Source organism: Hemitrygon akajei, chromosome 6 (genome assembly GCF_048418815.1).
Source record: "Hemitrygon akajei chromosome 6, sHemAka1.3, whole genome shotgun sequence".
Classification (NCBI taxonomy): Eukaryota; Metazoa; Chordata; class Chondrichthyes; order Myliobatiformes; family Dasyatidae; genus Hemitrygon; species Hemitrygon akajei.
This window is the reverse complement of record NC_133129.1, coordinates 10,154,244-10,170,601: the sequence shown is the minus strand read 5'-3', so window position 1 is coordinate 10,170,601 and position 16,358 is coordinate 10,154,244. Positions and strand designations below refer to the sequence as shown.

The window sequence follows — 16,358 nt, the reverse complement described above, 5'->3', positions numbered from 1 at the left end:
AAGGGGTTATTTTAATGGGGAGAGATTGAATTGCCTGGGTCTATACTCACTGGAATCCAGAAGAATGAGAGGGGAATTTTATAAAAAACATAAAATTATGAAAGGGATTAATTAATTAGATCCAGGAAACAAGCAGGGTTTGGAGTTTTATAAATCGAGTGAGTTTCGAAAGAAGTGCTGTAGCTGATCTTGGAAGTAATCAGATATCTCAACAAACAATCTCCAACAACTTCTGATGCTGTTTGTTACCACAGAGACACAAGTTCAGAAATATTCTCCTGACTGCAGTTTCTTTGGGAGGTGACGGGGCTGAGGAAATACAAGCCTTTTCCCCATCCCATCCCAACTGTCAGAAAAACTGCATTCTTTAAGAACCACTGAGAATATGCAATCAGTGACTGTAGGCCTCCTTTATGTTCCTGTTGTATCTGACCCACTTGAGAATGAGACCAAACCCTGCTTGAGTGGCTCACATTTGGTTCTTCAACTGCACATTTGCTTTATTTGTCACAAGACACAGGAGCAGAATCAAGCCATCAAGTCTGCTCTGGCGGAGCATCATGGTTGATTTATTAGCTCTCTCTCTCAACCCCACTCTCCCTCCTTCTCCCTCTAACCTTTGGCACCCTGGCTAATCAAGAACCTATCAACCTCCACTTTAAATATACCCAATGACTTGGCCTCCACAGGTGTGTGTGTGTGTGTGTGTGTGTGTGTGTGTGTGTGTGTGTGTGTGTGTGTGTGTGTGTGTGTGTGTGTGTGTGTGTGTGTGTGTGTGTGTGTGTGTGTGTGTGTGTGTGTGTGTGTGTGTGTGTGTGTGTGTGTGAGAGATGTCAAAAATGATGGAGTGAACAGTAACTGTTTGATGTACTGTAGACCATAGGCTCTCTTTGGAGGCTTTGCTGTTGCTGGCATTGTGGGTGGTGAGAATGCTAGAATAAGTGGAGGAAAGTTGATGCTATTTGCTGTGCATGGGAGAGAGGCAGAGGTTTTGGGGTTCTTACAATTTTGCTGTCACTCATTCTTTGGGGGTTTTCTTCTGTTTCAAGGATGTCTGTGTAGAGTAAGAATTTCAGGTTGCAAATTGTACACATTCTCTGATATTAAATGGAGCTATAGAACTGTACAAAACATCCTCGCCATATCTACTCTATACAGACCTTTCAATAATCAGTAGGTTTCAATGAGATTCCTCCCTCATTTTAAACTCGAGAGAATACAGGCCCAGGGCCATCAAATGCTCCTCATATGTTAACCTTTTCATTCCTGGAATCATTCTTGTAAACCTCTTCTGGACCCTCTCCAATACCAGCACACCTTTCCTTAGGTAAGGGGCTCACGACTGCTCACAATACTCCAAGTGTGGTCTGACCATTGCCTCAGTGTTACATCTTTGCTTCTGTATTCTAGTCCTCTCGAAATGAATGCTAAGTGTTACCACACTTCTGACACCAACATAGCATGTCCACAACTAACCTGTAGATCCTTGAAAAGTTGTGAAAATTATGTATATTTATGTCTGAAATGTAACTGCGCTGCTACTGGTAAAAGGTGAATTTTCATGGCATTTATACCCTGAGTACGTGTGCCTGTGACAATTTTGAGCTTGTAGGAATCCAGATACGATCAGCAATCTCAGTGGTATGAGGGCCCCACAAACAACATAACAGGGCTGCAGCCATCCCAAGGGGAAATCCAGCAACGTCTTCCATGAGGAGACTGATAAACAAGATCTTGGCAGTGACATCATGCCGCAAGCATGAATTCGAAAAGAACTCATAACGTAATGCACAACTCACAGAACTTATTTATCAACTTACCTTGAAGTGTGAAAGTGGGTAAAGGAGATAGATTTCAATGTTACTGGTACTTCTGGAGCATAGAACAGTACCACCCAGGAAAAGACCCTTCAGCCCTCAATCTCACTACTGACCACGATGCTAATTTGAACTAATCCATTCCGCCTGCACGTGATCCATATTTCTCCATTCCCTGTCTAATGCCTCTTAAACATCACTACTGTATTTTTTCTCCACCACCACGCCTTGTGGCACTGTAGCAATTAGTGTAATGATTTGCAGAGCCAGTGATCGAAGTTCAATTCCCGCTACTGTCTGTAAGGAGTTTGTATATTCTCCCTGTAAAAATGTGGGTTTCCTCTAAGTGCTCCGGTTCTCCCCTGCATCCTAAAGACGTACAAATTAGTGTTAGTAAGTTGTGGGCATACAATGTTGTTATGGCGACACTTGGAGGCTGTTCCTAGCACATCCTTGGACTGTGTTGGTTGTTAACACAAATGAGGCATTTCACTGTATGTTTCGATGTACATGAGATACATGTAAAGCTTATTTTTATCTATAGAATCTTTTGTTTTAATCCCCTGATTTCCAGCATCTACAGAATCTCCTGTATTTACTCTTGACCTTTAATGAATTGCAGAGAACCACCACTCTCTGAGTAGAATAACTTGCCTCACAAACTTCCTTTAAATTTTGGCCCTCACCTTAAATCTCTGCCTTCCAATATTTGACATTTTAGCGCAGGGGAAATCTCTGGCTATCCAAGTTGGTGTTGGAGAGAGGTGACTCACTGTGTGCTGCTCTCAACATTGACTCATCACATCTATTGCATTTAATATTTAGATATTAGATATAGGAGCAGAATTAGGCCATTCATCCCATTGAGTCTGCTCTACCATTCCATTATGGCTGATCCCAGATCCCACTCAACTCCATACACCTGCCTTTATTGGAGAATAAAGTTGCATTGTTTGCTCTGTAACCAAAACTATGTAACCAGCCTTGTGTTTTCTATTTGCTATGTATCCAATTTATTAGCCAGAATGAAATCTCTGTATTGTCTCTGTACTATTGAACACATCAGTGCCTTAAGAATGTAGCTAGCCTTAAGAAAGTAGCGAACAGTGAGAAACCAGCCTTATATTTACTATGTATCCAACGTATTTCCAGAATGAAATCTCTGTATTGTCTCTGTACTATTGAACACATCAATGCCTTGAGAATGTAGCTAACAGTGAAAGTAAGCATGTAGAGATAACGGTGGTAGACGGGATCGTGGAGTGGTGTGATGGTATGGGGACCAGTCAAGGCACTAGAACAAGTATATGCTAATGCGACTAAGATAAAAAATTACTATAAAGAACACTTTATAGTAATAGTAATAGTATAGTAATATAGGGCTCGGCGGACAATTAGTGACACGCTCATTAATTGTCTCCGCTTTTGTTTGCAAATAAAGGCTTAAACTTCTCGAAGAACCTTCTGCATCTCCTGATTATTTCAAGAAACCACAACACCTTCTTGCTATATTCTTTGATATCTTGACCGATCAGCAAATCATCAACTTCTGCCTTAAATAAACGCACGGACTTGGCCTCCACCCCACTCTGAGGCAGAGCATTCCACAGATTTACTACTCACTGGTGAAACAATTCCTCCTTACCTCTGTTCTAAAGGGTCACCCCTCAATTTTGAGGCTGTGCCCTCTAGTTCTGGATACCCCCACCATAGAAAACATCCTCTCCACATTCACCCCATCTAGTCCTTTCAACATTCGGTAGGTTTCAATGAGATCCCCTCAGAATACTTCTAAATTCCAGTGAGTACAGACCCAAAGCTGCCAAATGTTCCTTATATTCCTGGAATCATCCTCATGAACCTCCTCTGGACTCTCTCCAAAGGCAACACATCCTTTCTGAGATATGGGGCCCAAAACTGTAACAATACTCCAAGTGTGGCCTAAATCTGTGGAATGCTCTGCCACAGACTGTGGTGGAGGCCAAGTCCGTGTCTTATAAAGGCACAGCATTATCTCCTTGCTTTTATATTCTACTCCTCTTGAAATAAATGCCAACATTGCATCTGCCTTCTTTACCACAGACTCAACCTGTAAATTAACCTTCTCTGAGTCTTGCATGAGGACTCCTAAGTCCCTCTGAACCTCTGATATTTGAACCTTTTCCCCATTTAGATAACAGTCCACCCTAATGCTCCTTTTACCAAAATGCATTTCCATACATTTCCCAACACTATATTCTATCTGCCACTTTTTTGTCCATTCTTCCAATTTGTCTGTCCTGCTGCAATGGGATTGCTTCCTCAGCACTACCTACCCTCCACTTATCTTCATATCATCCACAAAGCCATCAATTCCATTATCTATCTCAGGGACAAACAATGTGAAAAGTACCGGCCCCAATACTGACCCTTGAGGAACACCGCTAGTCACTGGCAGCCAATCAGAAAAGGCCCCTTTTATTCCCACTCACTGCCTCCTGCCTGTCAGCCATTCCTCTATCCATGCCAGTATCTTTATTGTAACGCCATAGGATTTCATCTTGTTAAACAGCCTCATGTGTGGCATCTTATCAAACATCTTCTGAAAATCCAAGTAAATAGCATCCACTGCCTCTGCTTTGTCCACCCTGCTTGTTACTTCCTCAAAGAACTCTAACAGAATTCTAGAAGAAGGTGGAGCTTTGGAGGGTTAATAGTGCCTATCAGCGACTCCTTTGCTTGCATCTTCGGAAACAGCTCTATTTCCATCTTTAGTATCTCTATTTTTTCTTTCAGAGTCCTTTTGAAGACCCTGACCTGGAGTTACATGCTGACTACGTTTCTTTGTGGGAATGGGACCTGCTGTCGGGGTTCCATAACTGGCCATTGTTTGGCACGCCAAGGCCTCAGCCTAAGAGTCTGGCTTGGATTCGGAAGCCTAGGACATCGGGGCTCTGGAGACGGGCGGATCAAGGGTCAATGTCATGACAGGAGACCCATGTGTTGTCAGGGGAGTTGGGATATCTGCTGTGCGCCTGGAGACCCGGGATCTTTGCGATCTTCAGGCACTGAGCTTGAAAAAAGTGACGTAATGGACTTTTAACATCGTAAACCAGCGAGTTGTCTGTTATGTCTTCCCGCTCGCTGGGAAAATGGAGACACCTCTTTCCTCCCTTATTAGGGAGAGAGAGAGCCTGTGGTATGTCGTATACTGGGTGAAATGCTAAGTCTTTGGGGTAACTGCAAGTCTGTGTCTCTGCTGTTGCTTTGCTCACACCTGAGTGCTCGGTGGTGGGTGCCGATGCTGTTTTTTGCTGGTGGGGGACGGTGGGGGGGGGGATTGTTGCTTACATGCGGAATGGGGGAGCTGAAGGGGGGACTTTGGGGTTCTAACATTTAACTGTTGTTCATTCTTTTGTTTTTGTGGATGGTTACGAAGAAAAAGCATTTCAGGATGTATACTGTATACATTTCTCTGACATTAAATGTACCTTTGAAACCTTTGAGATTTTTCAGGCAAGATTTCCCTTTCCAGAAACCATGCTGAATTTGACTTATTTCATCATTAGTCTCCAAGTACCTCAAAACCTCATCCTTAATAATAGACTCCAACACTTCCCCAACCACTGAGTTTGGGTTAACTGGCCTATAATTTCCTTTCTTTTGCCTTCCTCCCTTCTTAAAGAGTGGATTGACATTTGCAATCTTCCAGTCCTCTGGGACCATGCCAGAATCAAGTGATTCTTGAAGATCATGACCAATGCATCTGTTATCTCTTCAGCAACCTCTCTCAGGACTCTGGGATGTAGTCCATCTGGCCCAGGTAACTTATCCACCTTAAGAACTTTGAGTTTGCCTGGCACTTTTTCCTTTGTAATAGCAATATTTACCCACGTTTGGAATGCAAAGCAAAGTTTTTCCATTATATGTAGTTATATGTGACAATAATAAACCAATTAACAATTATGTACCCTGGTTGCATGAATATCTGGTATGGAGGGGCCAACGCACAGAATTGGACAAAGCTGTAGAAGGTTGTAAACTCAGCCAGCTCCATCATGGGCACAACCCTCCCCACCATCGAGGGCATGTTCAAAATCCGGTGCCTCAAGAAGGTAGTATCCATCACGAAGAACCCTCGTATTTCCAGGACATTCCTTTCTTCTCATAACTACTATCAGGGAGGACGTACAGGAGCTTGAAGACGCACACAATGTTTTAGAAACAGCATCCCTTCCAATATCAGATTTTTGAACTGTCCATTAACACTATTACACTCTCTTTTTGTATAATTTATTTGTTATATATATTTATTATAATTTTTATGTATTGCACTATAGAGCTGCACAAAACAACAAATTTCATGACATATATCAATGATGATAAACCTGATTTCATTACATCTTCCATAACTCTATATATAAACTGGGTCTCCCTCCAGCTTCCAACACTCCAAAGAAATCAACCTCTGCTTGTAGCTCACACTCCCAGTGCAAGCTGAGGACAGACATGTCACTTGCTGTGAGAGTAGGAAGGGAAGTTGAGGTGACATACAACGGAGAGCTGGAGGTAGTCGTGCTGGAGTGGCAGGTGCTGGGCAAAGTGGTCATCCAGTTTTCCCTCGGTCTCTATGCTGTAGGGAGGACCACCTCAGGAGCAGTGAATGCAGCAGAGAAGGATGTAGGGCAACTTTGGCTGAACTTTCCTTATAGCCCAGTAAGACCATGCTGCCCACTTACACCCATGTGGCCAATCAACCAACTAACCTGTACATTCTCTGCATGAAGATGCCAGAAGTGCCAGTGTGAATACGACTGGAAGGGGCAATCAGTGGCTCACCTTATCTGAGCCATTGGCAGGCTCTTCCCACTGCTGGTGCCAAAAGGAAATGTGAAGATCTCTTCACTCTGGAAGACACTAGCAGAATGCCAGAAATACGAGTGTGTCAGGGCACAGAAGTGAGTGTTGTTGCTGTTACTACGGATAAGGTGCTTGGGAAGATGAAAGGTCTGAAGGTAGATAAGTCACTTGAACCAAATGGTATACACCCCATGGTTCTGACAGAAGTAGCTGAAGAGATTGTGGAGGCATTATTGATGATCTTTCAATAATCACCAGATACTGGAATGGTGCTGGAGGACTGGAAAATTGCAAATGTCACTCCGCTCTTTAAGAAAGGAGGGAGGCAGAAGAAAGGAAATTATAGGCCAGTTAGCCTGATTTCAGGGGTTTAGAAGATGTTGGAGTTTATTAGTAAGGATGAGATTTTGGTGTACTTGGAGGCCAAAGTCAGCATTGGTTTTCTCAGGGGAAATCTTGTCTGACAAATCTGCTGAAATTCTTTGAGGGAATAACAGGCAGGATAGACAAAGGAGAGTCAGTGGATATTGTTTATTTGGATTTTCAGAAGGCCTTTGACAAGGTACTGCACTTAAGATTGCTTATAGGAAAGGTACTAGCATGGAAAGAGCAGTGGCTGATTGGCAGGAGGCAAAGAGTGGGAATAAAGGGGGCCTTTCTAGTTGGCTGCTGTTGACCAGTGGTGTTCTGCAGGAGTCGATGTTGGGACCAATTCTTTTTACATTATATGTCAATTATTTGGATGAAGGAATTGTTGGCTTTGTGGCCATGTTTGCAGATGATGTGAAGAAAGGTGGAGGGGCAGATAATGTTGAGGAAGCAGGGTGTCTGGAGAAGCACTTAGACAGATTGGGTGAATGAGCAAAGAAGAGGCAGACGGAATACAGTGTACACTTTGGTAGAAGGAATAAAAACGTACACTGCTTTCTCAGTGGAGAGAAAATTCAAAAATCTGAGGTGCTTACGGACTTGGGAGTCATCATACAAGATTCCCTAAAGGTTAACTTGCAGATTTCCAGCGTCTGCAGATTTTCTCTTATTTGAGGTTAACTTGTGGGTTGAGTCAGTGGTCAGGAAGCCAAATGCAATGTTAGCACTGGTTTCAAGAAGACTAGAATACAAAAGCAAGGATGTACTGGTGAGGCTTTATAGGGCATTGGTCAGAAAAGATGTGCTGGTATTGGAGAGGGTTCTCAAGAATGATCCCAGGAATGAAAGGGTTAACGAGGGGTACAAAAGCGCTGGATGAACTCAGCAAGTCGGGCAGCATCTGCAGTGTACTTTGTGTTAACATGAGGGGTGTTTCATGGTTCTGTACTAACTGGATGTTAGAAGAATGAGGAGGGATCTCATTGAAACCTATCCAATGTTGAAAGGTCTAAAATGAGTAGATAGGAAGAGGATTTTTCCTATAGTGGAGGAGTCCAGGACCAGCGGACACAACCTCAGAACTGAGGTATAAACCATTTAGGACAGAAATGAGGAAAAATTTATTTAGCCAGAGGGTGGTGAAAGTGGAATTAATTGTCACAGACAGCTTTGCAGGCTTAAAACACGTTTATAAGTTCTTGATTAGTATAGGCATCAAAAATTATGAGGTGAAGGCAGGAGAGTGGTGTTGAGAGAGATAATGTCAGTCACAATGGAATGAGGGAGTGGACTCGATGGGCCAAAAGGTCCAATTCCGCTCCTGTGTCTTATGGTCTTTGGAATATGGGGGGGGGGGGGACTCAGAGGAAACCCCTGCTGACAGAGACAGTCACGGAATTGACCCCAGGGCACTGACACTGTACAGCATTGCACTAACTGGAGTGCTGCCCTCACCATGGAAGGGCTGTGTAGGTCCGCAGATGGCACTGAGGGAACAGACGCACCTTTAGGTGTCAGGGATGGGGAGCGGTGAGATCAAGGAGTTAAGGAGAGAGAAAGCAGGTAGGGGTGGGGAGGGGAGGTTGTGTCTCGTGGTGGCATCATGTTTAAACTCGAAGTTGGCGGGCTTGGGGGAGACTGTACATTGAACAACATTCAGCCTGGAGCTGCCGGGTCTAACTTACCGACCAGAGAGATTATCAGGATTTTAGCCGACTGTGAAGACGCCAGAAGTACAAGCGTGCACACCATTGGAAGGAACAATCTGTGGTTCTCCATGCCTGAGCCGTTGGCAAGCTCTTCCCACCGCCGAAGCCAAACTGAGACGTGAAGATTGAGAAAGAATTCAGTGACCTCAGCGACGAAACAAACTGCCTCAGATCAGGAAGGAAAACAGATTCGGGAGCGTCCGGATAGCGGCACTGGCCGGAAAGAGCCGGATTCGCAGAGCCAGGAGGGTCGCTGGAGTTAGGCGGACCCCTGGTGACACGACGGAGGGAGGGATTGGGATCGAGTCCGTGGCTGTTCCTCCCCCGACCGGTCGCTGAGGGGGAATAGCTCAGACTCCGGGCTCGGCCAGAATTGCGATCTGCTCGCTATCCCCAGTCCCCAGCACTTCCCCTCCCACATCTCCGACCTCAGCCTGTTCATATAGGGATGGGGAACGGGCGCCCCCGCTCCCAACCCCATCCCTGGGATGGCGCCGTGCCCCGAATCCTCGTCTCCAGAGATCCGGAGAGGTGCAGCACCTAGCGCTCTCCGGAATCCGCTGTGGGACTGCAGGATCCCCCCACCCGCTTCTATTTAACTCTGTACTCGCCCACAATGAATCCCATGCCACCTTATCTTCCAGATCAGCCTGATGTTGCACCATCAATAACTCCAGACTGGAAGTAAACGATAGGCTTCAATTAACACCGAAAAGGGAGCATGACCATGTCGTGACTGAGGGAGGAGCAGTGCCCCAATCGCCTTTATACCGGGGTCTGTGGGAGGAGCCACAGGAGGAGTCAGCAGACAGGCGTGTCCAGACGGGTAGATGTAGTTCACCACACCTGACATGCAGGACTTCGTCAAGGGGCTCACTAAATTTTATACAGACAACATCCACTTCGTCTATCCCCTCAATTACGGTACCTCTACGAAAACTCCAAAAGATTCTTCAGATATGACCTCCCACACACTATTCCTGATCAGGCTTCCACTTCCCAACTGTTCGTGGATCTTGTCCCTCAGAATGATGTCGGGCTCACTGGCCAGAAGGTCCCGGGTTTGTCTTTACCTCCCTTCTCGAAAAATAGCCACTCTACTTCAATTCCTGCTCCTTCGCAGTCACTTATTGCCCAGACTTGGAAATCTGGCACTGTTTCTAAACGCCGTCACTGGGTCCGAACCCTGGAACACCCTACCCAACAACACCGTGAGATCACCTTCACTAGCTCTCCAGTGGGACAAGAGGGCCCCTCATCCCCACCAATTCTGGATGGGCAAACTGCCGATTCTGAAGTGAGATGGAATCTCCATGTTTAATCCCAGTATCCCCTCCTGTCAGAATTGCCAGAGCCCACAATTGTGAAGACACCATATTCTATTCACTCAAAACACACAAAATGCCCAGGGAGCTCAGCAAGCCAGGCAGCGTCTATGGAAAAGAGTACAGTCGACTTTTCGGGCCAAAACCCTTTAGTCCTGCTGAAGGGTTTCCACCGGAAACATCAAATGTACTCTTCTCCCTAGACGCTGCCTGGCCTGCTGAGTTCCTGCAGCATTTTGTGTGTTTTGCTCAGATTTCCAGCATCTGCAGATCTTCTCTTGTTTGACATTCTATTCACTCTCTCCCCTCCCACTCTGTCATCCTCTGCACCACCTACTCTTTATTTGTGGGTCTGGGAAGTCACAAGGTCAACTTCAAGGGTCAGTGATATCACTTCCTTTCTATTGCAGGTGATTGCCATGGAAACCACGGAGTGGGGAGGAACTTCAAACGACCGTCCACCCCAAAACATGTCATGGTTTTCCATGTCCATATCTGGACACCCTGGACTTCTGTGTCAAACATCTGGATCCACAGGATTTCTGTGTCAGACACCTGGATCCACAGGATTTCTGTGTCAAACACCTGAATCCACAGGATTTCTGCGTCAAGCATCTGGATGCACAGGATTTCTGTGTGAAACATCTGGATCCACAGGATTTCTGTGTGAAACATCTGGATGCCCGGATTCAATTTCAAGCAGCTGGATGCCTAGGGCTTCTGCATCAAATGTATGGATATCATTTGTACATTTGGAAGGATCCAAGTCAAACCATTGGATGTCCAGAGGTTCATGCCAAACATTTGGATGCTCAGGGTCTCGGTATCAAACATCTGGACGCTAACAGATTCTATATTATACTATGGGTTTTTAGGATTTCTATGTAAAACATTTGGACACCAGATAGCCCCATCAACCTGCAGCTGGACCATTGTCCTCCATAGCCCTCCCATCCACGTTCTTATGCAAGATTCTCTCAAATGTTGAAATTGAACCCGCATCCACCATTTCTGCTGGTGGCTCATTCTATACTCTCATCACCCTCCGAGTGAAGTTCCCCTTCATATTGCCCTAAAACATTTTGCCTTTAATCTGTGACCCACCCAACCTCAGTAGAGAAGGGCTGTTTGCATTTACCCTCATACACCTCACCATTTTGTATACCTCCATCAAATCTCCGCATTGTCTTTCCTTCATTATTTTGTTTCCTTTTTCTATGTCAGTTCTAACCTATTCAATTTTTCCTTATAACTCAGGTCCTCAAGTCCTTGTAAATTTTCTCTTTCAACCTTACTCACATCTTTCCTGTAGGGAGGTGACTATAACTACACACTATACTCCAGAGTAAGCCTCACCAATGTCTTATACAACTCAGCATAACATCCCATTTCCTGTACTCAATACATTGATTTATGAAGGCCAATGTGCCAAAAGCTTTATGACTCTACTAACCTGCGATGCAACTTTCAAAGAATTATTTATCTGAATTTTCAGATCACTTTGTTGGACTGCACTCCTCAGTGCCTTACCGTTCACTGTGTAAAACCTACCCTTGTTTGTCCTCCCAACGTGCAACACCTCACACTTGTCTGCCTTACATTCAATCTGCCAATTTTTCCATCTGGTCCAGATCCTACTGCAAGCTTTGATAGTCTTCCTCGCTGTCCACTGCACCCCAATCTTGATGTCACCTGCAAATTTACTGAACCACCTTATCACCCAGATCATTGATATAGCTGACAAACAACAATGGACCCAGCACAGATCCCTGTGGCACTACACTCATTACAGACCTCCAGTAAGAGAGACAACCCTCTTCACGACCAGACGCTGCCTTCTCCCACAAAGCCAATGATCCTGAATGCCCAGTGACTAAACTTTCTTGACCCACCTCCCACGTGGGACCTTGTCAAATGCCTTTCTAAAGTCGATGTAGACAACATCAACTGCCTGTCCTTCATTTCCTCCCCCATTTAATGTAAGTGATAATCAACCTGATTCTAACATGGGCTCCTTTGCCTCACGTGACTTGGCTTTAACTGTTGGCATGGGAACGTTCCCGAGGGAAGGTTCATTGTTTTAGTTGCTATAGAAATATGTTGGCTCTAGTTCCTGGGCAGTCCCGGGCAGTAAGCCTCCACCGCCCCCAGCCACTGCCCTTCCCTTATCTCACACCCCCTGCGCCCGACAATGGCGCCGCCGCCGCTCGGTTGACCGTTTCCATAGCAGCGAAGTCACGCCGTCAATCCGAAGGCGGGGTTCATTGTAGTGATTGATGGTTTAGTATACCAATCATCATAGGAGACCATTGATTGACAGCGAATGTTGGCCAATAAGCTATAGTTGTAGGCGAGTCCAAATTTAGTGGCCCGATCACCGAACCCGAAGACGAAGAAACAGAGGTGAGTTGGAGAGGGAGAGGGAGAGGGAGAGGGGCAGAGATTGAGAGTGTAGGAAGGAGGTGCGGCGAGATAGGTAGTGAAGGGGAGAGGGGTAGGTGGTGATGGAAGGGAAGAAGGAGCGGAGGGATTGATGGGGTCATGAATAGTAGGAGGGGAAGGGGAGCGGTGAGGGGGTTGGGAGAGGGTGGGGATGAGGAGGAGGAAGCTGGGAGAAGTGGAGTGATGGGAGGGAGAGGGGAGGCACACTGGCCCTCAGTTTTGATTCTGGTTAGACCTCAGCATCAGCTTCAAGGGAATCTGTAAGGCAACTCTCCTCCGACACTCTCACAACCTGTTGGTCCCCATGAGCTAGAGTCAATGAGGAAATAAAACCAGGAACACACAACAAATCAAGCAGCATCTGTGGGAAGAGACAGTGCATCAGGTCCAAATTCTCCACAGTGTACTGGCAATGGCCAGGATCGTGTGGCTTCTGCACTGTGAAAACCAGACCTGCTTGTTTAAGATGAATTAGGAGCTACTTATTTTCAAACACCAGGTCAGAGGACAAAAGTAGCTGTACAGATACATGGAGCTGGGGGTCCTGCAGAAACCCCTTGCCCTAGAGAACAGAAGGTGGGTGGGGAAAGCACTTGAAGTGGAGCAACTCACTGTAAGACACAAATACTGTACAATAAGTCCATCAATATCTCTGTTTCACTGTGTGCCGGAAACAGAGGAGAATCAGGTTTAATATCACTGTCATATATCATGAAATTTGTTGTTTAGTGGCAGTAGTACATGTACAGTACTTTAAAAAAAACAATAACAAGAAATATATTTTAAAAATTCATTTAAGTAAGTAGTGCTAAAAGAAAGCAAAATAAAAATATTGGGGTAGTGTACATTGTCCATTCAGAAATCGGATGACCAAGGGGAAGAAACTGTTCCTGAAACACTGAATGTGTGACTTCAGGCTCCTAGATGGTAGCAATGAGAAGAGGGCATGTCCTTGATTATGGGGATTCTTAATGATGGATTTGAGTCATCGCCTTTAGAAGGTATTCTCCATGCTGGGGAGGCTAATGCCCATGATGGAACTAACTGAGTTTACAACTGTCTGCAGTTTTTTCTCATCCTGTTTAGTACCCTGCACCCCCCACCTCCTGCACTTCCATACCAGACGGTGATGCTCTCCATGGTACGTCTGTAGAAATTTGCATCAAGGACAGAGAGGCGCTGAATGCCTGTTGTAGGGACATTTTGAAGACCTCCTTATCTCGTGACTCTGTGTTTCACGTGAGTGCTCTTAGTGTATTAAATGGAAGCCAGATAACTCCATCCTTCTCACTGGACCAGCAAACAATCGTAAATTCTTAAATTAAATCCAGAAGGACCTTGGGAGAAGATGGTACTGGAAATAAAATTTTACTATCTTGAATCTTGAACCTTAAACAATCTTGCATTTACAATGACCAATAAATCATGGGGTGGTGTGTGAGACATTGATGAGGAACCATTCTGAAGGAATCTAGTAAAGGAATTGGTGCTGTGAGGTGACGGGGTATTTGAGAACTTGGTAGAAGAGGGGAGGTGGAGACAAGTCCTTACAGATTGAGGGTGCCTAAGGTTTTCTTTATGGACAGATTTACAAGATGGGCTCAGTTGAGGGAAGTTGAGGTGGAAGCTCGGGAGCATTCTGCTGCAGTGCAACGTGGTTCTGAGCACTGTCTCAATATCCTGTGGTCCTCATTCAATGGTGTGGGCCTTGTGACCAGCTCCACTGCCAGACTTGGCCATTTCCGACAGGTTTTGTTGCCGTTCTGTTCAGCAGCACACCGGAGAGAGTCCTGGGACGAATTGACTGTGAATACGCTGTGAGGAGATGGCGGGAACTGCCAGACATGACCGTGAAATGGCGATGAACGCCAAGAAGAAGTTGCAGCAGAGCACGGACCCGATTGAGAAGTTACGGCTACAGTGCCTGTCCCGGGGTTCTGCCGGAATCAAAGGGCTGGGCAGGTAAAGGCGGGGAGTCTGATCACTGTGGGGCAAGTTACACATAGAGTACTTTCGGCCCACCTAGTCCATGGCAAACCTGCCGGGAAATGTGACATCTCACCTGATGTGCAGAGTCTTTGTCAACCCTTTGATATCAGAAATCCATGTTGGTGATACTATTTGTCTGGTGGTGGTGGGGAGAGGTATTTGATAGTGCCATGTGTTTGGAAGAGTTCCCCCTCCCCCCATACTAGGTTGGGTTATTTGCCCATGTGTGGGTAATGGAGAATTTGTCTGAGGTAGTGTTTGCCCCCAGTTTGGGGGAGGGGAATGTTTACCCAGCATGGAAAAGGGGAGTGCTTGCCCCTGATATGGGTAGGGTGTGTTTACCCTCCCCGGTGTTTATGAGGGAATGTTTGTGGAAGTATGGGTAAGGGGAGTGTTTGCCCCAGCTGTGGGTGAAGGGAGTGTTTGCCTGCACACAGTGTGGGTGAGGGGAGTGCTTGCCCCTGGTGTGAGTGTGGGTAGTGTTTGTCCCCAGTGAGGGTGAGAGGGTGTTTGCCCCTGGTTTGGGTGAGAGCAGTATTTGCCCCCAGGCATGGATGAGGAAGAGTTTTCCCCCAGTGTGAGTGGGGGAGTGTTTGTCCCTGGTGTAGGTGGGGGAGTGTTTGTCCCAGTGTGAGTGGGGGAGTGTTTGTCCCTGGTGTAGGTGGGGGAGTGTTTGTCCCCAGTGTGAGTGAGGGGAGTGTTCGTCCCCGGTGTGAGTGGGGGAGTGTTCGTCCCCGGTGTGAGTGAGGGGAGTGTTTGTCTCAGTGTGAGTGGGGGAGTGTTTGTCCCCAGTGTGAGTGAGGGGAGTGTTCGTCCCCGGTGTGAGTGGGGGAGTGTTCGTCCCAGTGTGAGTGGGGGAGTGTTTGTCCCAGTGTGAGTGAGGGAGTGTTCGTCCCCGGTGTAGGTGGGGGAGTGTTCGTCCCCAGTGTGAGTGGGGGAGTGTTTGTCCCTGGTGTAGGTGGGGGAGTGTTTGTCCCCGGTGTGAGTGAGGGGAGTGTTCGTCCCAGTGTGAGTGGGGGAGTGTTCGTCCCAGTGTGAGTGGGGGGAGTGTTCGTCCCAGTGTGAGTGGGGGAGTGTTCGTCCCAGTGTGAGTGAGGGAGTGTTTGTCCCCGGTGTGAGTGAGGGGAGTGTTCGTCCCCGGTGTGAGTGGGGGAGTGTTCGTCCCAGTGTGAGTGGGGGGAGGGTTCCTCCCAGTGTGAGTGGGGGAGTGTTCGTCCCGGTGTGAGTGGGGGAGTGTTCCTCCCGGTGTGAGTGGGGGAGTGTTCGTCCCTGTGTGAGTGGGGGGAGGGTTCCTTCCAGTGTGAGTGGGGGGAGGGTTCCTCCCAGTGTGAGTGAGTGGAGTGTTCATCCCAGTGTGAGTGGGGGAGTGTTCGTCCCCGGTGTGAGTGGGGGAGTGTTCGTCCCGGTGTGAGTGGGGGAGTGTTCGTCCCGGTGTGAGTGAGGGAGTGTTCGTCCCCAGTGTGAGTGGGGGAGTGTTCGTCCCCGGTGTGAGTGAGGGGAGTGTTCGTCCCCGGTGTGAGTGGGGGAGTGTTCGTTCCCGGTGTGAGTGAGGGGAGTGTTCGTCCCCGGTGTGAGTGGGGGAGTGTTCGTCCCCGGTGTGAGTGAGGGGAGTGTTCGTCCCCGGTGTGAGTGGGGGAGTGTTCGTCCCAGTGTGAGTGGGGGAGTGTTTGTCCCCAGTGTGAGTGGGGGAGTGTTCGTCCCTGGTATGGGTGTAGGTGGGGGAGTGTTCGTCCCCGGTGTGAGTGGGGGAGTGTTCGTCCCCGGTGTGAGTGAGGGGAGTGTTCGTCCCCGGTGTGAGTGGGGGAGTGTTCGTTCCCGGTGTGAGTGGGGGAGTGTTCGTCCCCGGTGTGTGTGAGGGGAGTGTTCGT

General features: G+C 47.0%; 2 protein-coding genes across 3 annotated transcripts in view; one reads left to right on the top strand and one right to left on the bottom strand.

Annotated features, from left to right (window-relative positions):
- Positions 1–9,498, bottom strand: part of LOC140728849 (UDP-glucuronosyltransferase 3A1-like) — a 58,474-nt gene extending 48,976 nt beyond the window's left edge. Inside the window, exons 1-2 of the mRNA XM_073047853.1 lie at positions 9,367–9,498; positions 8,711–8,845 (exon numbers count right to left, since the gene is read on the bottom strand). Of these exons, the coding sequence (XP_072903954.1) occupies positions 8,711–8,804 (94 nt within the window). The 5' untranslated portion in view covers positions 8,805–8,845; positions 9,367–9,498. The remainder of the gene's footprint in view (positions 1–8,710; positions 8,846–9,366) is intronic.
- A 2,933-nt stretch (positions 9,499–12,431) lies between these two features.
- The window catches only part of capslb (calcyphosine-like b), a 28,865-nt gene continuing 24,938 nt past the window's right edge, over positions 12,432–16,358 (top strand). For both annotated transcript variants that reach the window (XM_073047851.1, XM_073047850.1), the window contains exons 1-2: positions 12,432–12,462; positions 14,273–14,463. In XM_073047851.1, the coding sequence (XP_072903952.1) occupies positions 14,327–14,463 (137 nt within the window). In that variant the 5' untranslated portion in view covers positions 12,432–12,462; positions 14,273–14,326. The remainder of the gene's footprint in view (positions 12,463–14,272; positions 14,464–16,358) is intronic.